The sequence below is a fragment of the Bubalus bubalis genome, chromosome 2 (assembly GCF_019923935.1).
Source record: "Bubalus bubalis isolate 160015118507 breed Murrah chromosome 2, NDDB_SH_1, whole genome shotgun sequence".
NCBI classification, from domain to species: domain Eukaryota; kingdom Metazoa; phylum Chordata; class Mammalia; order Artiodactyla; family Bovidae; genus Bubalus; species Bubalus bubalis.
In genome coordinates, this window is record NC_059158.1 from 113,915,973 (window position 1) to 113,939,577 (window position 23,605).

At 34.5% G+C, this 23,605-nt stretch overlaps 1 protein-coding gene across 14 annotated transcripts in view; it reads right to left on the reverse strand.

The window, feature by feature from the left end:
* Window positions 1-23,605, reverse strand: part of R3HDM1 (R3H domain containing 1) — a 167,569-nt gene that overhangs the window by 49,649 nt on the left and 94,315 nt on the right. For 7 of the 14 annotated variants that reach the window (XM_025277031.3, XM_025277024.3, XM_006048200.4 and 4 more), the window contains 11 exons: window positions 23,445-23,523; window positions 16,565-16,624; window positions 16,341-16,481; window positions 12,686-12,794; window positions 12,501-12,596; window positions 10,126-10,163; window positions 9,995-10,045; window positions 9,652-9,878; window positions 7,276-7,530; window positions 4,482-4,633; window positions 830-931 (listed from right to left, as the gene is read on the reverse strand). In XM_025277031.3, the coding sequence (XP_025132816.2) occupies window positions 830-931; window positions 4,482-4,633; window positions 7,276-7,530; window positions 9,652-9,878; window positions 9,995-10,045; window positions 10,126-10,163; window positions 12,501-12,596; window positions 12,686-12,794; window positions 16,341-16,481; window positions 16,565-16,624; window positions 23,445-23,523 (1,310 nt within the window). The remainder of the gene's footprint in view (window positions 1-829; window positions 932-4,481; window positions 4,634-7,275; window positions 7,531-9,651; window positions 9,879-9,994; window positions 10,046-10,125; window positions 10,164-12,500; window positions 12,597-12,685; window positions 12,795-16,340; window positions 16,482-16,564; window positions 16,625-23,444; window positions 23,524-23,605) is intronic. The other 7 variants (XM_025277047.3, XM_006048203.4, XM_006048204.4 and 4 more) reach the window with 3 other exon arrangements.

Here is a 23,605-nt window from a genome sequence, read left to right on the forward strand (position 1 = left end):
TCATTCAGAGCCAAGGCTGGTAAATAAGGTTGCCCTACAGCTCAAAACAAAAACACCCTCAACAAAACAAAACATTTAAAAAAAAGTGTTGAGTGATTTTAAGAGACATCTTATAATTTAACTTGGATGCAATTTCAAAATGTGATGACCGTATAGTCTGAAAAGTAAGAGCATCACTGGGAAAAAGTACAGGCGGTTAGGTAGATTCAACTTAACGGAAGGAAATTAACATTTACTGAATATCTATTTCATTTTAGGCACTATGCAGGAGGTACTTTATATTGTGGTCCCATATGTTCACTAACTAGAGATGGTCATTACTGAGCTCTTACTGAAAGGTATAACTTGGGGCATGCTTTGGATTAAAGGAAGCACCACTACTTTATAGTCATAGATTAAATATCTAGAGATTTTGATGTCTTATGAAACTGGAAGCTCCAATTCACCCCAATGACTAAGTTTTTTCGGACCTAGTGGGGAAAGAAAGTCTAAACCCAGATGAAAGCTGCCACCCCAGGACTGCACAGATCTACACCAGCCTCAATAAGAAGAGTAGTTAAAACATCTTAGGACCTGAAGATTATTTCAGTATGAAAAACAAGGAAAATGTTAGGCTTTACATAATTGCCAAAATAAGCCAATATAACAAATATTTTATGGAACAGAGTAAATTATTTCTAATACAGCTTTAAAAAAATGCTTTTTCAAAATATATGTATCCCTGACTTCAGAAAATCACAAAAGAACATATCACATTAATCACATTCACAAGGATTCATCACACATATACCCATAGAAACAACGCAGGAGGTGAATAGAGATATAGTACCACGGAGTATTGCTGAGTGGGTGAGACTGGCAGGAGCGGGGATGGGTAAGGGGCTGTAGAGTACTGAACAGGCTGTGAAGAGGGCTGCAGAGGACGAATAGGCTAAGGAATAACAGGTTGGCAAACAATGTTAATGTCAGAATAAAATGTTAGAGAAGAATTACATAAAATGGAAAGTTACAGTTTTTTGGCAATAGCTTAAAACTACAAAGTCATCTTAAAAACAATATAGGAAACAACAAAAACAATAGTAAGCGAAGAAACTCTACATAGAAAATTTCTAAGAACATACATTTAAATTTAAAACATAATTTAGAAAATAATTTTTTCATAAAAATATTTGATTCACTACAACAGGTAATTTAGAGATTTCAAATGTTATTATCCTACAAGACCCTTGGGTTAGGTCAATAAAAGCAAACTCCTTTATTCTTTCTTCCTGGTTTGATGAAGGAGCTGCTCTACTTGATGAAGGGGCTGCTCTATAAACATTAAGCAATAGAATTTTTCTTCTATTCTTATTATCAAACAGTATAACAAACATAATATCTATGTTGAGTATTCTATTTGACAAGACATGATTACTCTTTTGGGACCAAAGTGCCTAAACTTTAGCAATTTTTCAAGGAAAATATACTGTAGGTACCATTACAAATAGCCTAAAGAAAACACACACACAAATAGATCTCTTCTATATAAGGAAGATACATACAGTTTTCTTCTAACTAAAACTTTTTATTGAGAGAATATCAGAAGTTGAGAAACTATACTGGGCCTTTGAACAACTCAGGGCTTAGGGACGCTGACTCTCTGCAGGGTCAAAAATCTGGGTATAACATGGCTGGCCCTACATCTGCAGATTCCAGTCCACAGATCCAAATAATCACAGATCATGTATACTGTAGTATGTATGTGCTAGGAAAAACAAAAAAATGTGTATAAGCAGATCCTTGCAGTTCAAACTTGTACAAAGACCCACTGAAGTTCTTTGAAATTTTACTAACAAAATACTCCTGCATATCAGGGGGAAAAAAAAAATCAAGTTTTATGTTTCCCAAGGGTACTCACAGGTATTATTAAAAAATGAAAGAAGTTTCAATCATATTTAAATTTTAGGGAATACACCTGGCTACTGATAGGCAAATTAGTTTCCCAATCTTACCTTTATGTAGTTTGTTACAAAGGACTAATATACATATTGGTTTAATAACTATCATAATCCAGCATACAGGTGGCAATCTGTTTAAGTCACCCACATACAGTCATTTGACGTTTGAATCTCTCTCTGGACAATACTTTCGAAGGGTATACTTTAACAACTTTCCTCGTGGCTCAGACATACGACTACAATTGTAAAGCATCTGCCTACAATGGGGGAGACCCGAGTTCAATCCCTGGGTTGGGAAGATCTCCTGGAGAAGGAAATGGCAACCCACTCCAGTCTTCTTGCCTGGAGAATGAGGAGGCTGGTAGGCTACAGTACATGGAATATACTTTAGAAATGCAAAATTAACCAAATAGGGTTACTCAAGGAATAAACTAGACAAGAAGAAATTCCTATGATTAAGACATATAATGCTGAGCTGCCCTTCCACCACAAAATCAAGTTTCTAAAACATGAATGGCTTAGAGTAGTTTAGAATTACACACATATACAAAACACAAAAAAATCTACAGTTAAAGTACTAAAAAAAAGCAAAAGTTGAAAGATCTAAAGAGTAGCCACTGACTTCTCACTAACCTTCAAGAGGCTGTCATTAACCTTGAAGGTTAGTGAGAAGAAATTAGCAAGCTTCCTAATGGATGACAGCATGTATCACACCAAATGAGGTGCAGTAGCTTTAAAACTACGAAGTACAAGCTCTTCAATGTGTTATTAAGTCAGACAACCATAAAGACACAACTTTCTTCCAGACAACTTAACCTACTATGTAAGTGTCAGATGAAACAAAAGCTTTAGTCTGCTGGGGAATAAGAGAAAGAGGAGTAATATGAACACCAAGGGTATGATTTTATGTCTGCCAGAGTGTCAAGTGGTAATGAGAAAAATGTGGGCTGGGAGACTGGCTGATTAAAGTGAAACTCTGACAACTCTTAGAAAAGAAAAAGCCTTAGAATGTCCCTTTTTTCTGCTTCAGTTGCAACTGGCTGCAAAACAGCATTCACTTAAAGTGACTGGTTTCAAGAATGTGGCCCATCTGAAGGCTTTGGAAATCATGGCATTATTTTGTTTGGTTAGCTGAAATTTCATGGATGGATTATCTCAGTGCAAAAGATCATTAGTGAGTATCATTTGTTCATCAATTCTCTATTCTTGTATTCAGTGAAAAATTACCAGAAGCACTTGAAGCAGTGCCAGGAAGAACAGCCATGGAGTTTGATACATACCCCAAGATTTCAAATTATAGTCTATTAAGACATCGTTTCTAAAGTAAGCTGCCTATATCTTTTAGGACTGTCTCTTGAAACTAAATCAGACAAAGCTATTTCTAAGAGATAATAATCTGAAATATATAACTGTAGATCAAACCTTAGGATTTTTTTCTGAGGCTGCCAGGCTATTTCCACTGAATTAAATCAAATGAAAATCTGCCCTGTAAAACTCCTGATGAAATATATAGCACTGCAAGATGACCATGTGATGGCAAATTAAAGAGAAACACTTCAAGACCAAGTTGAATGAAATCAAGACAGAAAAGGACAGTGAGGGAGTTTTATTCTGTCTAATATCTACCTGAGTGCATGTAATCAAATGAGGTTGGGAAGTTAAAAAACCTACAAGTCCAACTTTAGGGAAACTGCCTTGCCTAATAAGGAGTCTTAATTGCCAGAGCAGTAATTATTTTAGTTAAAAAATATGTGATAACTTCATCAAACTGCTCATTCATTTTTCATTCCTGTAATACAAACAATTTGACCTGTGAACAAAACTAATAAAACTTCTCCAGTTCAACTTTACCACTGTACTTCTGTCACAAAATATTCTCCATGTTCTCACTACTGGAATACTTAAGATTGTCTTCCAGGGAAAAAGAGGTGCAAATAACTGTGCAAACTGTCTTTGACATGCTATACAACCTTTTAAAAGACAGAATGAAAGTATGAGTTTACACTGGAATAATCAAGTCCAGTAAGAACGAGTAACACATCTCTAGAAGAAAAGCCTGAATGTGAAAATATATGTGGAAACTCTAAACATTTATACAAATTCAAAGTATTATTAAAAGTGCTTTTGATAATTCTGACTCAAGTATCTTTGTCTTTATTTTTCATAGGGTAGGTGGGATGGAGAGTACCTTGAAGCAACAACTCAGTTTCTTGTAAGTGACTGATTTGTTGAATTTTAAAACAACTCACTTTGTTCACTGGAATAATGTATAATCTTAGTTTTGATTCCTCTTGTCCATTTCCTGCTACTGTGAAACAGGGATAAAATACTCACCACACAGGATCATGAGATAAAAATTTCCCTTCACAGAAAAGCCCTTCAAGTTAACCTCTCCCTAGGAGCAGTGAGTGGGACATCATTGGTGGAGAACATTAAAGTTCTGAGAGATACTTACTTGGGCCATGGCAGTTATAATTAGTGAATTTAGCCCCAAATATGCAAAGGTAGATGAACTTAGCATTATGTAATTGTGGATATGTGCACCTGTGAGAAAATGTGATTAGCTGCTTGTTGTTGAGGTGGTGGGGGTGGCAGAGGTGGCTGTGGAGGTCCAGGCACTTGGGTTCTAACTGGTTGTTGCGTCATTGGAGGATTATACACAACTGGACTCCCATCTGGGTTTATGAAGGGCTGACCTGAAAATTTTAAGAACGAAGGAAAAAAATCAGTTACAGTGGAGACTGAATATAGGTCATTCTACAAACAACTTATAACACGTTCAATCCTTATTCACAATTCCAAAGGCCTCAGGTTTCTGAAAACCAAAGCTTTTTATTCTTAGCCTGGATAGCAAAGTTTGATTTTACATTAGGCTATTTCTAGTCTTTGTATTTCCCACTTAAGAGTAAATATTCAAATACTTTGCTGCAGTGTTTCCCTGTGGTGCTGTCACTCCAGAATCCACTCAGATTATATTATAATACATAGTATTTTCCAAAAAATTTAATTCTGAAACACCCCTTGCTCAAGGAATTGAGTTACAGGATTGTGTAACATCTCAGTTTTGAAGGGAAAAAACAAAACAAAACTTGACTTTGGGATACTGGAAATTCATTAATTAGCCTGTTAGATGGGAAATATTTAACATATAGGTCACATTGCATATATTTAACTAGTAAGATTAAAACCTGATGAAAATTAAATGGCTGATAACTTCAAATTTCAAATTGTGGCTTTGATGGCAATGTCCTAATTTCATAGATTCTAACTTGTTAAAATTAGAGAATAATCTAAAAATTCTAAATAATTACCTAAAATAACTTCCTTTTGATTTCAGTGAGCTTTATTCATAGGCAAAAAATAAAATGAGAGGATACTTCAGTATTGATTTTGAGGCTTATTGGTTATCAATTACTAAAGGAATAGTTTAAGTAACTCTCTACACATAAATTCTAAACAACTTTTTATTACACTAAGTAATATTTTTATTGTGGGAAAATAACCAACAAATATAGATCAAAAGGAAAATAAATTCCCCATAACCTTACAGTTAATTTGGATACCTTCTTCCAGACTTTTTTCTCAACATACAGATTCAAAGATTAGTATTTTTCCATACTATACACTGAATGACTAAAAAAAAAAAAACTGGACTGCTAAGAAAATTATGAAATAGAGAGATCATTGATTATGATACCCTTTTAGGATAGGAAAAATATAAAATAAGAGAAATTTGACTGAATAATAGTGTCTTAAATAGCCCCCAAAACATTCTCTCTTTTTTTAAAAAATAAGTTTGTGACATTTAATAAGATAATATTTAGGAGAGAAGAATATATTGTTCCATTGCGATTAAGTGGGAAAAGTTCTCCAAAGTCAAATTATTTTCATCAGTTAATATCCTGACAATTTATATGATGGATATAGAGAACTAAAACGAAATCATGCTGGGAATTTGTGGATTGTTTATTAATTTTTAAAACAATGGTAGGTTAGACTTGAATGAAAGTATGTTTCAGCATAATTTAAGGACTGCTTGAAAAAAGCTGTATGTGTTGTAATGCTTTTCTCAAAAAAAGGTCACTTTTGGACTAATTTAAAATTAAGTATACAATTCAGTTTCAGGTTGATTAGTTTCTCACTTTATAATTTCCTACTCAATTTACACTTTCATGTTTCCAAAAACATATTAGCTAATGTTCGGAATGAAAAACAATAGAAAATAGTAAAATATTAAATCATCTTGTATCCTGCTCCAGGAAAATAGGCAGTTTAGTTACATAACAGACCTAAAATATCAAAAGATAACCATTATAAACCAAAACTGAATTTCTTAGGAGTCAGTTTTCTATGCTAATTTAATTTGTTTCTTAGAAACAAAAGATACAAATGAGATCTGAAGGTAACACGTTCCAAGCCACGGTTTTTTCTACAACAAACAAAAGGAAAGTTTCAGGAACACTCCGAGACCCTGACCCTCTATCTGGATCTACCTTGACCAACAACTACCATGCTAGTCTGACCACATCAGCTAAATCTGTGAATATTTAAAGAAGGTTAACAAATGGTTTAAGGTTGTTTTCATTATCTAACTATATGATTGGGCTATGTTGTTTTGATTAGAAACCAAGACTTCTTTTGACTTAAGAAAAAAAATTAACATATATAATGGCTGCAGTTTCTTAATCTCTCTGAGGTTCAGTTTCTTTATCTGTAAAAGTAGGTTTCACCTAACAGGATTATTATATGTAATGTATTTAAAGCACAACACAGTATATGGCACAGAGTAAACACTCAATAAACACAAAGTACTACCTCCTAACTGCAAACAATGTGTTGTCAATATTAATTAACAATGACTACTTTTTCATTAATAGTAAGATGTAGCTTATAATAGCTTTTCCTCAGTAGAAAGCAATTACCATATTCATAAGGACAATTACTTATAGGTCTTTTCACTACATTATAAAGAAGTAAGAGCTGTTAATGTTCTCCTTTTTCATGAAATGTATACTATTTTCCCCAGGATAAAATTCTTTTGAATAAAGCTCTTTCAAAGGTGGTGGTTGCACTTCTAGGAAATGAACTGTTTCATGATTTGACCTAAAAGACAATGTCACCAATGTCACAAGGAGAAAAATATTTTCTGATATAAATATGTCTTTTAACATTCTCTAGCATAAACTGTTTTTAATCAAGTTCTAGGGAAAATGCTAATCACTCATGAAAAATAAAAAGCTGACAACACATACACAGATAATACATTTAATATACATTCTTTAATTTTCAGATAACTCCTGACATCTCAACTGAAATAAACCTTTTTCTGGATACCAACCTGTTTGAGGGTTGATCAGAATACTGCCAGGTGGTATGCCTGCTGCTTCCAAAGGAAGCAAAAAGAAGCTTGTGCTAGGAGATGCAACTTGCCCATTTAGGCCACCGTCAAAGGAAAGAGAACTATGAGTGCTGACAGCTGGATAGACGACAGGTGCACCGTGAGAAGACTGGCTAAGAGCTGTACCTGGGAGAGGCTGCTGGATGTGTGAGAGCGAGCCCGTGGATGACCCTACACTACCAGAAGACTCAGAACCTAGGGAGGAGTAATAAAAAAGGGAGCTTTTAAAACCTTACATAAATATGCAGGCTTTAAATACATAACAATAAAATTCACATTGCATAACATGCAGTTAACACATAAAAGCATGAATTATTTTTGATTTACTGTACAATTTTGCCTCCCCTCCCCACCAAAAATAAGTTTGATACACCAAGACTTATCACATTAAGTTGTCAGGTAAGTCAAAGCCAAAGCATGCAACTTAAGCAAGTCTATAATAATATCAGCCACAGACAGCCACAAAAAACACATTACCCACATTCCCAAAAGGACAAAGTTATGTACATTTTTACCTTTAGATTAACACCTAGGAATATACAGATTATAATATTCCCCCAGGACAAACAACTTAGCACAGCCAAATGCCCAAACTCTTATATCAGAAACCCCTCATCTATAAGAACACAGAAAGATTTAAGAGTACTGTAGGAAATAACAAAAACAATAAATTCTCTACCAAATACCAAGAGAAACAACTGCCAAGTTTCATTGCATACTTTCATTTTCAGCTCATAATCATAGCATCTTCCTACAATGTACAGTCAACTTTTAATTTTTATCACAGCAAGGGACAAAGATAGAATAAAAATATTCCAAGTAATTATATTGCTGCTGCTGCTGCTGCTAAGTCGCTTCAGTCGTGTCTGACTCTGTGCGACCCCCCATAGACGGAAGCCCACCAGGCTCCCCTGTAGCACTAGCTTAAATTTTTTTTACTATACTTAATAAACTAATTTGATGTATAATGGCTAAAGGGAGACAATGAAACAATGAAGAAACGGAAAGATTTTGATGAATTAGGTTAATTAGGTTTTAAAAAACAGAGTTGAGTCTATAAGAATTAATTTTTCATGAAAGAAGTAAACAAATATGATACACTATATAGATTTCTCTGAAGGATAACTTCTATTTTACATTGTGCCAAAATAACTGTTTCCAATAACTATATGAAAAATTAATATACTTATTTTCATCTCTGAAGATAATATAGATTATAAATAGTACATGTTCTTAAAATGTTTTGATTTGCCTGTATGTCTAAATGACTTTCTCAGGACACATGAGTAGTTTTATTATGACGACTTGATGACTAAGTGACCATTTATCAAAAAAATGCATATTTGGTACATATGCATATTTCTTACATTAATAAAACTTATCTTTCTTTGGTGATATATCATATACACTAAGACATTTTAAACATCCATATTATATGTTAAAAAGATGACAAGTACAATTCAAAAACCTTAAGAATTTAAAGTACTCAGTTATATAGTCAGAGATTAAAAAATACTGTCACCTTCAAATTTACACCTCTCCCTTCAACTGTTATTTGTAAAACTGTATGTCTAGGCTGTACCCAAAAGGATAAGGAGAGTGCCATTTCTGATTTTCCTGATTATTTTGGGATAAAAATAAAGATCCATGAGGATCCTAAAAGCGACATAAACTTCTTTAGTATTGAAGCCAGTTAGTGAAAGTGAAAAGAGTAAATGCTATGAGCCTAAAAGTTATATAATCTAAAATAAAGAAGCTTTAGAATGAAAATGTTACTGAAATTTCTACTCATCTATAATAATTATACTGTATTACATTTCTTTAGTTTGACAATTTCTCAAAAAGTCTCAGCAATTTTATACATTTTTTGAACAGCAAGTGAACTTTATCATGAAATGCAAACAATAATATGATAGTAGTTGTTGAATTTCAGCTAATAATGGTATTAGCTAAAAATGCAATCAATGTTAACTAATCCTATGTGAGAAACCACAGCTTCTAACTATAACTAAGCACTGAAGGATTTCCAATCACCTAAGGCACTTAAACAAGAGATGACATTTCATTAACCAACCTGATTTAAGTTTACATCACAGTAGAGGATTCTTATTTTAACTGATGTCTGTGAATCTGTCTCACAGAGAATAAATCCTAATGTCAATACACATATTACCTCGTAAGTACTTTGGAGGTGCTCAATGTACTGCTGATAAGAATCTTTTATTTAAGGATAATTACAGAAGCCATATGATAAATGCCAAGCCAACATTATGGAAACTAATGTTTGACTACACAGTTCTAAACAGATATTTGTACCTGTTTTTGAAAGCCTGCCTATGCTTTTGCTGCTTCCAGAACTATCACCTCTTGTCAGAACTGAAATTCCACTGAAGCTGCTGGCTTTGGTTACAGCAGGCTTGAAGTTTCGGAGAGAGCTGTCTGAATCTGTGCTACTCCAGGGCCGTGGTTCAGAGTACTTCAAATCATTCTCAGTGCTGCTTTGATGGCTATTTGTTGATCTTCCTGAAGCATCTTTATTAACTCTGTAATTTAGAAATAAAACTTTGAAAAGCCAACAGAGACAAAAAGGAAAATTATGAAGGAAAAAAAAAGCTCTCAATTTTCAATACTGTACTGCATGAAAACATGCTTCCAATACCTAAATATCTGGCGCCTCTGCTGAGTGCTATTAGCATCCTCGTCTTGGATTCTGTTGGCATTTTAATAAAACATTTTTACTTTTATTAGCGTCAGTCAGACACTTACCAAAACAAATGTTAAATTCCTCACCTTTTGTCAATAATATAATTCTCTTGGGAACACAGGGACTAGAAAGAAAGAACAGATATAAAAAGTTGAGCATTTGTCAAATAATGCCATCTGTAAACCAATGAGGACAACAAAAATCATGTGTATTAATTAAAATAACAATAGTTACTCCCAGTCCTCAAATCAAACATGGTGGTAAGGTACACAAATAAATGATAATGAAAAATCTTTTTATCTTGGAGATACTATGCTTACTTTTAACAGACACATGTTTTTGAAACAATGCATTTCTGTTGTACAAAGTAACTTGAAATTCAAATATTGTTTCCAACAAGTAAACCCATTTTCTTTTTTTTTTTAAACCCATTTTCACTGTTAAATATTCAAGATAAATACACGTCTGTAGATTCCATCTTATTCACTCAACAAATACCTTGATCAGTTCTGCTTTGGCAGCAGCTGTAGCAGTGAACAAGCAGCTATGCCTCAATGTAGCTTACACCCAAAAGCCTCCCAGTGCTAACAACCTGACTCAGATAGCCATCATTTTTGCATCTTGTATTAATTACAAGTCTTCTAGTTTACCAGCTATCAGTTTTGCTCCTTTCAGCAGAAGCCACAGAAACCTCTCTGATCATGACTTTCCACTCCTTAATAGCTCACTGATCTTCTAGTATTTAGTATTAGTTGCTCAGTTGTCTATGACTCTTTGCAATCCCATGGACTGTAGCCTGTCAGGCTCCTCTGTCCATGGAATTCTCCAGGCAAGAATTCCAGAGTGGGTTGCCATTTCCTTCTCCATGGAATCTTCCCAACCCAGGGACTGAACCCAGGCCTTTTGCATTGCAGGCAGATTCTTTACCTTCTGAGCCACCAGGGAAGCCCAATCTTCTAGCACAGGGGTCAGCAAACTACAGTCAGCTATCTGTTTTTCTAAATAAAGATTTACTGGAGCACAGCCATGCCCATTCATTCACATATTGTCTATGGTTGCTTTTGTATTAATAATGGGAGTTTTGAGTTGTTGCAATGAAGGCTATATAGTAGGAAAGCCTAAAATACTCATTATTTGCGCCGTAAGAAAAAGTCTGCTGAACCCTGCTCTAGCTAAAAACTCAACTCCCTGCACTAGATTTCAGGAGCAAGCTGAAATAAGATTCCTACTAATTCTCCAATTGAAACGTCCCTCATTTCCTGCCCCCTAGGCCATAATCCAGGTGGATTATGAATTCTTCAGTTCCTCATGAGTCTAGCTCTCCTTTATCTCTGGCCCCTGCAGATGCTGACCCTGGACATGGAACACTTCAATCCTTCAGGTCTCCTCTTAGAAGCTAACTCTTCCTCTCACTCCAGAGTTCTGGTTTTTGGTGCATCTCTACTGTGTTCCCTATTTCACCTTCATGTTTCTATACCAATCACACACTGTATTGTCATTATCTCAATACTCATCATGGGTAGAGACCTCATCCATCTTACAATTACAGAGGAAAAGAGATCTAGGTTAGGCCCTGAGAAGACCTAGGGTGAATCCTGTCATTTTCTAGCTAGATGATCTTTGTCTATTTTACTTAGACTTCTGGAGCCTCAGTTTCCTCATCTGTGAATATAAACAGTGATACTGCATATAGGGCTGTTTGGGAGATAATTTATTGTACATGTGCATGGATACATTTATCTAGTGCCCAGCAAAGTACCTACTACAGGTGATCATAAGATTTGTTGAATATTATAAACTTTTAACTGACAGTCTAGATTTTAGTGTCATTTCTCTTTTTTTAATACAGACAAAATTTCTATCTCTGAAAGTATTAACACAAATTACATATATTCTTATATCCTTGACTAGTCCCTAGTACTGCATAGAGCAGATACTGGTAAAACCAAACTGATTCTCTTCTTGAATCTATGTGTAAAATAAGCAGCCACTTAAAAGATCTGTTCCATATAATCACATAAAAGTGGAAAGTAAATATTAATTTAAAAAATCAATTAGCTTTACTTTAAAAGAAACAAGTTATTTATCAAGAAAAGTCCACTAGCAAGTAGGATTTAGGGCACATGATTTTGTAGGTAGTGACCAATATTCCAAAAATCTCCATTCTGTGAGAGGAAAAAAATACTATATAAATATATAAACTATATACTCAGTCCAAAGTACTACTTCTTAGTTGATCTGCTTCCAACTTTTGAAAAGTACACATAACTGCAGCAATGTAGTATTTTACAAACTATTAAATCATTAACATGAATAGGCAAGACTATAGTATTTCTAAAAAGATGACTTTATATGTAACAAATGTAGCTGAAAGTAAATATGATCAATAGATTAAGGGAGGAGTGAATATGCAATTAGCATATATTTAAACATGAAGACCTAAATATAAGTCAGTACATACATCTTGGGAAAATATCCGGTCTCTAGCTCTCTGGTACTCTTCTTCTCTTTCTTCTATAGATTTGCTTCGTCTGTCATCTTTCAAACGTATTCTCATCTAAAGAAAAGAGAACAATTAATCTTGGGGAAATGATCAGCCAGGATAAGTCCAGCATCTATAAAAATGATCCAAATGTGCTAGGTTACCTGGTTATCATCCTTGTCAAAGCTAGAGTTATCTCTCTTGAGGATATATCGTTTCTGAAAGTCTTCACCTTTATCATCCTTAATATGTTCAGTAAATTTCTGATCGGGTCTAAAAAATAAACCAAAAACCAAGGGAACAAAACATAAAACAGTTAAATATTACATTTTATGAAAAGTGGTAAAAATAATATGTTCTCACTCACTGGTGCTTTTATAGATACTTATGTTATCTCAGTTATTCCTCAAAAATAATCTTATAAGAAAACATTAACTATCCCACGTCATGACTGAAAGGATATATGAAATACACTGTGGGCTCTGGAATCTGACTGTTTAGGTTCAAATACTCAGCTTTAACATTTAGTTGCTTTAGTTACTTATTAACCTTTCTTTTCCCTACTTTCCTCATTACAGTCTACCTACTTCATAAGGTTCTTCTGAAGATGAATTAAGAGATGACCAGGACTTAAAACAGTAAGTAAACAGGAGACGTTTGTTATTATTATAAATACTACTGACAAAACTGAGGATCAAATGACTAAAGCAACTGTCCAAGATCGGGGGCAAGGAAATGACTGAGCCATAGTTGGAGCCCTGGTATGTAAGCCTGTCTATTCTCTTTGCATTGCCTCCTCTAACTCAAAGAAACAATTCTGGAACAAAGGAAAAAGTATAGCACAGTATCTTATGTTACACTCTTACAGTACCTGCTCTGATGTTACATAACCAAATATGTTGTGGTTGAATTTAATAAAACTTAAGAGACTACTTCAAAATGCTACCAAGTTACCAAGTATTCTTAATTATAGCGGGATACATCTTTGTTTTGTATTAACTGAAACAGGTTAAAAAGAGGTTTTTTGAAGGTTCATGTTATGACCTAAAGTAATGATTATGAACTCTTAACAACATATTTCATGGCTGATTGGTTTTTCCTCTATGGAAATGCTGCAAGTTCTACCGGGATCCAGAAAACAGATGGAACACTGTTGCTCTTGGAAAATTATAATCATATAAGATTTCATTTTCTGATATATATTCTCAGCTACAATAAATTAATTCATTCAACACTCCTGAGACTTAATATCATTCTATTATAAAACTGAAATATGTGATCTATAAAAAATATATTTACAGGCAATAAAGAAAGGCTAACTGAACCAAGCAATTTTTTATATATACTTAAAATATATATTATGTAGTCACATAATTTATTATGGGTAACTTAAATAAATTTCTAAACCAGATAAACCTGAGTAAGGATATCTTCAGCAAACTTTGTAAGATATTTCATTATACATAGTAATCAAGTAACACTTCTGAATATTTGTTTTAACTTAATGAATTTTTAAAAGTACTGTATCTACAGCCTGTCAAACAATGCAAAGATTTTAAATGAGAATTATCTAAGTAAGCTGAAGAAATCTTTATTTTAAAATATATTTAGATATGTGAAACAAACATATCTCCACATAGAGCTATACACAGAACTGAAGAGAAAAATAAAGAGTAAAAAAAAAGAAAAATTCCATGGCCAAACTGATGAGAAAAAGACTGCTTTCTTAAGGAATTTGAAAGATTATCTATTTAATCCTGACAATGGCAGTATACTGTTATTTGTCACATGATTGCCCCACTGGTTTATATCAACTATTTTTGCAGCTGTTCAAAATCACGTTTTCTTTTTCAAGCGGTTTGTACTTGGCGGAGAGATGTTATTCCAATATGACTGTAAGATTTAACCAAGAGCCTGGCAACTTTTCTAAGAGCAGCTGGAGTCCCACACCAAATAGCATTAGCAGGCATTTCAGCTAACCTTAAGACTGTCTTACCTCTGTCTTTTATAGATGCCTGAATTTACTGCCCTGCAATCGCCAACTTCCCGCTCCAATGAGACACCCCAGTGGACACCGGGTTGTTGACATCCACAACACCACTGGTTCAAGGCTGGAGCGGGTAATCTGCCTATGAGGAAAAGGCAAGTTTGTTTTTATTCAATGTGGAGCAGTTCTCTAAGGTTTTCTGATTTACATCCTTCTTCATATTCCAGAAGAAAAAAATAAAAATACAGTGTAACTTCAATGATCTGAAATGTCTAGTTATAATTATGCTATTGATCCATTCTTCTTTAGGTATCAATACATTATAAACATCTGTGTTTAACTAAACTCTTGACTACCTGGATAAAGAGAACCCTGATATCATGTGTAGCATTCAAATAACTGAGGTTACACTGCATTGAAAACCTTAGAGAGTCACCAGTCGAAATGTTAGTCAAAATGCCTGCTAATGAACATGTGCTTGGGTACCCAGCAGCTCTGAGTAATGTTGAAAGGTATTGGTTAAATGAAGTAGATTTCTATTCACCTTCAGTCCAGCTCATAGCTTACAGTTACTGTCCCACCTTAGTCATGATATAACTAACTAGGAAAAAGCTAAAAGATATTTAAAAAAGACTAAAAGATAGGCAGTAGACAATTAAATCAGATTCACATTTGCAGGTAAAACTTAATCCCTGAAGAAACACGGGATCCTTTTCAAAGACAGCTGTCTTCATTAATTTAATTTTAGTTGTAGTAACAATCATTTAAAAAATACAAGCTTCCACCAATAAATATACCTTTTGGACAAAATACTATTTGAAATGGAAGAAAACCAACTTAGTTCAAGCGAACAAATATGATAGCTACAAGGGTAAAGACCATTATAACAAAAGAGAAATAAATGAATTAAATATAATTGTACAAACCAAATGGTTCATAATAGACAGAACCTTGAGAAGTCTAGCTTCAAGGAAGGAAGAAAAATTATGAACTGAAAAGCATTATTTATGGCATCTGAAGCTGACTGCTGCTCACAGATCCACTGCTTGTCACATATGAAATTAATATGAAAAATTCTTTTGATAGATCACCATGAAGAATTTTAGCTGAACTCAACAGGTTGCTTTAGGATTAGTTTTACTAATAGACAAAAGAGGTATTGTGAACATATAACTTTAGGTGCCTCTGCATTGTGCCTTTTGCTCCCAAATATCAGCACTGATTATCTATTTTACCATACTACAAAGCTAACACTTTTTACAGCAAATGATTCCTCTTTACTTCTTAAAATTTTTTGCTCACTAAGTCATACATAACCCAGAAGGGTACACAATATTATGGATAATATTGGATTAACCAACCAATAGTCCCACTGTCCTGAGATCTGTGGAAGAAAAGAACCAAAAATAGAGGTGGAAAAGACAGTGAAATGATAGAAAATTAGTGAAAATATAAGGGTTTTAAAGTTTGCTTTTTCCTTTTAAATTTGCCTGAAGTTGGCCGTAGCTATTTAAATTGTACTAATTTAAAATCCATAAGAAAACAGTTATTAAAACATCACTGACATCATGACTTTTGAGGGTTTTCCTACTTTCTTTTTAAAAAAGCAATCCTCATTCACCTGTCTCATTTCAGTCACCTGTCTTATTTCAGTCCAGACTGGTGCATTTTACATCTCGTGAACAGAGTGTATTTTTTAGACCTGTCACATAAGGCTATCATCACAAAGCTGAAGCAGGCTGCTAAAACATGTGGAAAACCTGAGATAAAATGTGTTACAGAAAGATAAAGAATTATCACACACACATATAACAACCTTTCTTGATACTTACATTCTTGTATTGCTAGTTTTGTTTACTATGACAGCCTTCCCACTCTGATCAACATTGTGGTCTAATCCAAAGTAAGCGGCAACTCTATGCAAGAGCATCCTATGGTAAGATGTCATTGGGGGAAATTTTTTACGGGGAGACCTAGAATTAGAAGAAAGACTAATTTAGCAGATATTGAATAACTGTGATGGCAATTTATTTTCTTGTTAACGGTCAGGACTTACTCATTATTACCAATGAAATCTAAAATTTCTTGTTCCAATTTCAACAGCATCATTCTGTCCCTGAAACAAAATATGAAAACTCATAAAACTTAACACTGAAATAATCATAAATGTTGAATTTACAGGGCTATATATATATTTTTTTATAAAACCTGTACACTGAAGAACATTACACGCTTGATATATGCTTTCTAAAAAAATTATATTTTAAAAGAATAAAGATGATTTTTTTTAAAAATTTATGGAAAATTTCACACATACACAAATGTAGAGAATACCATCCATTTTCAAAATGGTCATTATATTATCTTGATCTGTTAAGTACTACTGTATTATATTAGATTCTGTTTCGCAAATACATGGATTATAACAGAATATTAGTCTTTATCCCTTACTCAGTAAAGTAAGAAGCAGCAGGAAAACAGACATCTTTAGGTAGGCTCATGACTTTGTTACCATGCTCAACTCCATAGAAACAGTACTCTAAAGAACATGCAATGCCAGTAACAACAGGAATACTCCAGTGGGAATCCAATGCTAGTATATAAATGGAACTACAGCAGAGAAGTATGAACTATATTACTAATCCTAACTCAGAGGAAGAAGACTTCAAATTATTCTAAAAATCACTATAATACATTTTTAAGATTTTGGGAATTTTTTTGATAAAATACCAAAGTGAACCAAATATCTCCAATATTAAAATAAACAAGGACACTAGGGAGCACCTGCATGTGCTCCTTCAGACCACTAGGGTCCTATTTAGTGCAGTTACAAAACAAGTTGCTGGTACCACTCCCCGAAGGACCTCCTTGCTCACACACCAAGAACACAGCTCAAGAGAATGTTCCTGTGGTCACTGTAAATTTCATGTGCGTGTGGGAAAAACAAAACAAAAACAAACCTCAAGAACCTCAGAGCTAGAAGCAGCTTTACAGAAGCAGCTTTCTGTTTCTGAAATTTTATAAATCAAGAAAACTAGGCCAAGAGGTTAATGTTTCCTTCTCAAATAAACACTACATAGTGGATCCCTCTCAGATTCTAAGGGGAAACGATGTCCTCTATTTCCCCTGCTTAAGTCGCCTGAAAGTCTATACATCAGTCCTGAGTTTGATCTATGTTGCAAAAGTAGTCTTATAAAGCTGACTAATATTAACCATACATGTTTTTATATCAATTGAAAAAATCAAATAACATGCCTAAGTGGTGATTTTAAACCCAAAGTGGAACTGGATTACATTTTAATACAAATTTCAGCAACATTCAATTTTTTTCCTTCAGTATACTTCACCTCAGCAAGTGGCACCACCTTTCACTCAGCATACTGTACTAGAAGTACCTTTTTTTGCCTATTACTATGCTTTTCCAAATCCTCCCATGCAGTTAATTACAACTGCAAATTTTATCTATCTTTGATCTATTTTTCTTCTTTCCACTGCCATTACCCTGGATCCAAGTATTCAGGATTGTGACTTGACCTCTATGATAGTAGTATATTATCTCCCTGTATCTTCCCTTGTTCCCTCCAAATTTGTTTTACCTGGAACATCCATAACAATCTTTTAAAAACACAAATGTGAAGACATGTCATGGTGTGCGATAAATATTTATCACAGGTTTCCCATTGCTCTTAGGTTAGAAATGAACATCTTTTGTAACATGGCCCACGGGGCTTCCTTGGTGGCTTGGTGGTAAAGAATCTGCCTGCCAATGCAGGAGATACAAGTTCAATCCCTGGGTCAGGAAGATCCCCTGGAGGAGGGCATGGCAACCCACTCCAGTATTCTTGCCTGGAGAATCCCATGGACAGAGCTGGACAGGCTACAGTGCATCGGGTCACAGGGAGTCAGACACAACTGAGCACCCACACACACTAATTCAATGTGCCTTACAAGGCAGGTATGGCCTTCACCTATCTCTTTAGCCTCATCTCCTGCCCCTTTCTCCCAAAACCTTCATCATTTTGGCTTATCGCTATAGTTCCCAAGCTCCTTCCTTTCACAGGTTCCTCGAACATGCTGTTTCCTTTGCCCAGTACTTTTTTTTTTAAAACATTTATTTATTTGGCTGTACCAGGTCTTAGTTGCAGCATGTGGGATCTAGTTCCCTGGCCAGGGATGGAACCCAAGCTGCCTGCATTGGGAGCACAGAGTCTCAGTCACTGGACCATCAGGGAAGTCCCTAGCACAGCTTCTTACATTCTTTCTTAGAACCTGTTTCTTTCATACCTTTTAAGAGTATTTATCACAATTACTTTTATATAGTTGTTTGTCCTATAGTGAGGAGCTCAACAAATCTATCTGAGTGGAATAAATTAATCAGATTATTTTACCAATGTCTTTTAATGTTTTTCCTTAAAATTTTAGGGGAGGATGGGAAATTTTTACTTACTTCATAAGGTTTTCACTGAAAAAGACTTACTTAATGTTAAGACTCTTTTCTTCTAATGTTTTTGGGGGTCAATTTGTCTTGACATGGTAAAATTTTCTAATGTATTTTATACACTTATTGTAGGGGGAAAAAAGGAATTGGAGGCAGGCAACTTATTTAGCATTCATGAAACCGTGCATTTAATTTGGTTCCTCTGAGCTAAACAGCAAGCCTACAATACGTGAAATATTCAAAAGAAATTTCTGTTGTCTCCATGAAAGAAAACAAAAACCTAACAATTTTATTAGTAATTGATACAAATTCAGGCTTTTTTCCCCTTTTATATGTAGATTTATGGGTTGCAGAGGATTTTCTATTATTACCTGGACCACTTACTATTAAGTTCCCCTACTTAGTTTACTAAATTTTTAGTTAGCAAAAAGTAAAACTTGTTAGAAAAATAGCTTTCCTAAGTTCTCAAGATTTACACTTCCTGCCTTGTATCTGCTACAGCTTAGTCCAAGTTTCCAAATTTTCAAATCTGTCATCAAGGTTAGATATCTTGGTAATGGCCATAAGTCAAAAATTAATAATCCTTTACAGAACCATTACATACAGTACTCAAACTAACAGATCCATAAATTAATTTTCATATGGCATAGGTTTATTAGCACATGAACTTATAGGCACACATAGAACTTGTCATTGTATAATCTTTAAAAGAAACCAATACATGCTATCTGTTATTAAAGAAATATATAAGAAAAACAAAGATCTCAATCAAATTGACCAATTAACTACCTGAAGTTAAAATGAAGGGACAATAATCTTTTAGTTATTAGTGTTCTAGTTATTATACGAGAACTGACTTTTGAGAAAGTATGTGCTGGTACACAAGTGGCAAATAAAAAAGAAGAAAACAAGAATGCTTGCTTTGACCATCCCCTTCCCAGTGTTCTATATGAACTGGGTCAAATATCTGCAACAGGCAAGAAATATGATGATTTAAACATTACCTCTAATAAAAGTAAACTCAGAAAATATTTCAAGCACAGAACAATTGCATGATGTTCCCCAGAACAAAACTGCTTACTTAAAAACATATACTCTTAGAATTTATCCATGGGGCTGCTCCCCTCCATTAGTGACACAGTTGCCTATACTGTCCATATTTCTTCAGTATATTGTAGAATTTACAGAAAATGGTTATAAAATCAATACAAAAACACGTATAAAAACCATGTCAGTGAGTGTAATCTCTATCTTGGGCAGCTGCAGGTTCCTGGGTTCTAATCTAGTAATGACTATTTATGACAATTTTTGAAAGTATTTCTTAAAACAGGAATTACAGATAAACAGTTATTTAACACCTGAAGTTAAGTTTATTCATTGGGATGAGAACAAGATTTAAGGACCTGAAGGAAAATTTTGAAATAAAATGTAAACTAGATTTTAGTATGATTCAAAATAAATCTGCTTAACACCGAGAATGCTCTGAAGTTCTAGTGGAAATTTGCCAGACTTATTACTAATTTTGTGCCACCTATGTCTGGCAATTAATGGTTGTGTTTCATTGAGAGAACACAGAGCCATCAGGCAAATTGTTTTTCTCACAAAATTTAACATTAGCTACAACTATGTAAACCACAATGACATTAGTATTTACTCATTAGCCATTATATGAATGGTTCACTTACATATTTTTTTGAATAAAAATGCAAACACAGAAGGATTAATGTTCTGATACATGCTGCATGACATGGATGACCCTTGAAAATATGTTAAGTGAATGAAGCCAATCACAAGAGACCACATACATATGATTTCATTCATATGATGATACCCAAAAAAGGGAAATCTGTAGAGACAAGCTAGTATTAGGGTTCAGGGCATAAGGAGGTGAGAGCAAAATGGTTAAGGATTTCTTTTGGAGGTTGATGCAAAGGCTCATAAATTGACTGTAATGATGGTAGCACGAAATCTGTGAATATACTAAAAATCATTAAGTCGTACACTTCAAAAACACATATGCAGATAATGTAAAAACTTTTGCATTTGTAGAGGAAAACAGAAAACTGCACAAAAGAAGAATATTTTAGAATTTCTTCTGAATCTGTTATGGGTTCAGAAGAAAGAAAAATCCTACCTGTTTAGGATCCTATCTTTCTTTACACAAACTAGCTATGTATTTTCTACCTTCCTCTTAACCTACTGAGGTCTCATTTCCACCAGTCTACAGCAAATGAAATGCCTTGTTAAAGTAGCCAACAACTTCCTAGTTCCTTAATCTAATGGGTTGCTTCATTTTACCTTTAATGAAACTGTTGCCGTTTGGCTGATTTCTAAGACAAATGTTCTTGTGATTCTTCTGCAATCTTTAGGACCCAGTGTCTCTTACTTATCCTCTACCTTTAAGATAGTGTTTTTCCATAGAGTTTCATCCTTGTCATTTATTGCATCTAGCTGGCCAAACTCACAAAGCAAGGGTCACCTCTACTGATGACTCCTAATCTGTAAGAGCATCCAGGCTCATTTACTTGAAAATCAGAGCTATACACTTCATCTTGCCACAGCGTTTCATCAGACACCTCAAACTATATTTATTTATAACAGAACATGCCTTACTTCATTCAGGCTTATCCTTATTACTTCCCCTGTTAATGGGATTAACCATCAGTCCAGCTGGAAACCTAACAGCTGTTCTAACAAACCACTACTCTTCCATATCCAAATAATCACCAAGTCCTGCCACGGGATTAATTCTTCAACATCTTCCGAATAAGCCCTTTCCTCTCTGTTCTTCTCTATGTTCGCCTACCCACGGTCCCTGCTCATGATTCTCGGCCCCTCACTGATGAAGTAATCTTCCTAAAATGCACATCTCATTCTGGTATTACCCTATTCAAAATTCTGTCATGACTTCTCCACAGAGCATGCCAAACTCAGTATTTCTCAAATGGTGCACTACCACAACTCAGCGAAGATGATTTTTAATTGTTCATCACATCCCCAGCTTCCCATCAGCACTTCTTACTCAGTAACCACCCCAGTGTGTTGGTACTGATCTAGGTTGAGGACAACTGAAGAGTCTGTCTTCATACCTTACCAACAACCTCCCCATCACTTTCTGGAATTACTTGCTACATGCCTTCCTGCCAGAGCCAGTGTGCAATCTTGTCTGCCTGGGTATACCACCTCCCTCTCACACTGCTGTGGCCTAGAAATGCTCTTGTCCTTCTCAGGTTCTCATGCTCCCATTTAAAGCACTGTGAATTCAAAATTCAGCTCAGGCATTATCTTTTTAGTGCAGCCTTTCCAGATGCTCTTAAGAGGTGAGATCCCATCACTGTGCTTTTATAGCACCCTGAAAAACTTCTTTTACAACATTTATTCTATTTTAATTATATATCATGGAGTTTTCTTTTTTCCCTAACACATAGAAAGTAAATATTTTAGGGCCGGAGATTATATTTTGCTCACTTATATCTACAATGTTTAGCACAATGCTTAGCACATGATAGATACCCAACGAATACCTGTTCAATGGATTAATTTCAGTTGGGACCACTGAGGAATCAACTTGAACTGAAAAAAAAAGAAGTCATGCAGAGCTGACTGACTTCACACTTATACTTCCTACTACAAGGAGACTATTTTCCATTTTAGTGGTTCTCCATTTGGGATTAAAGTTAAATGTGAAATAGAAAATCAAGATGGTACTGAAACAATAAATCCTGAACGAAATTAAAGGTGTATCTTGAAGCAAGACATGAGATAAGCCTCAGCAATACCGAAGAGACTTGTTCATGTTTTTTTATCACATGTGCCGACCCAATGAACTAAAAATTTCACAAATTTTAACTCCCATTCTGGGGAGCTAACATCTAGAGGAGGGGTTCTTAACCTTTGAAGCTTCTAGTCCAAGAATGGGTTGGTCAGATATTTTGTGATTAAACCTTTTTCTGGGAAGAATGTCTCAATGGGATTGATGACCTGTCAAAAAGTTAATCTATTTATCTAGTACCCTGGCAAAACAAAGGATTTCACAATTAGTTAGTGACTCAAACAAGCACCTTAAAAATCTTTGGGTTGGAGGTTCATAAGCTAAGCAAGAAGAAACAAAAATTCTGTATTCAGTTAAGTCCAGAAACTTGTTATAAGTGAATATACTGAGTAATTTGGCTGAGTGCTTTATCATGAGGTATATTTCTCTCATATTTCATGATTAATGATAACTCTAATCTCAATTAAGACCCAGAATATCTTAATGATTCATTTCCCAAAATTCCTACAAAGAGTATGAATTATCTTTATATCATGATATATATAATGCAAAAAAGGTATTTACACATGTGTATATAGAGGCCAGCAACATCTTAGCCCTAACAAACTGAAATGTTTCTGGTGTACTTCAAATATTCTAATCTTATTCTAACTCAGTAATGAAAACATATATAACAAAATTATGGTACTCTAGAAGCAATGTAAACCTTATAAATTTAATTTTTACCTGGGATTGTTTTTTAATGTATTTACTAAAAATTCATGTAGATCTATGCCAGTTGAATCAGTGTATTCTTGACTGGAATCTAAAAAACAACAACACAAAAACCCAGTATAAAGTTGTTTGAAACAAATTCCTTTCCCTTCACACATGATGCATAGCAAATA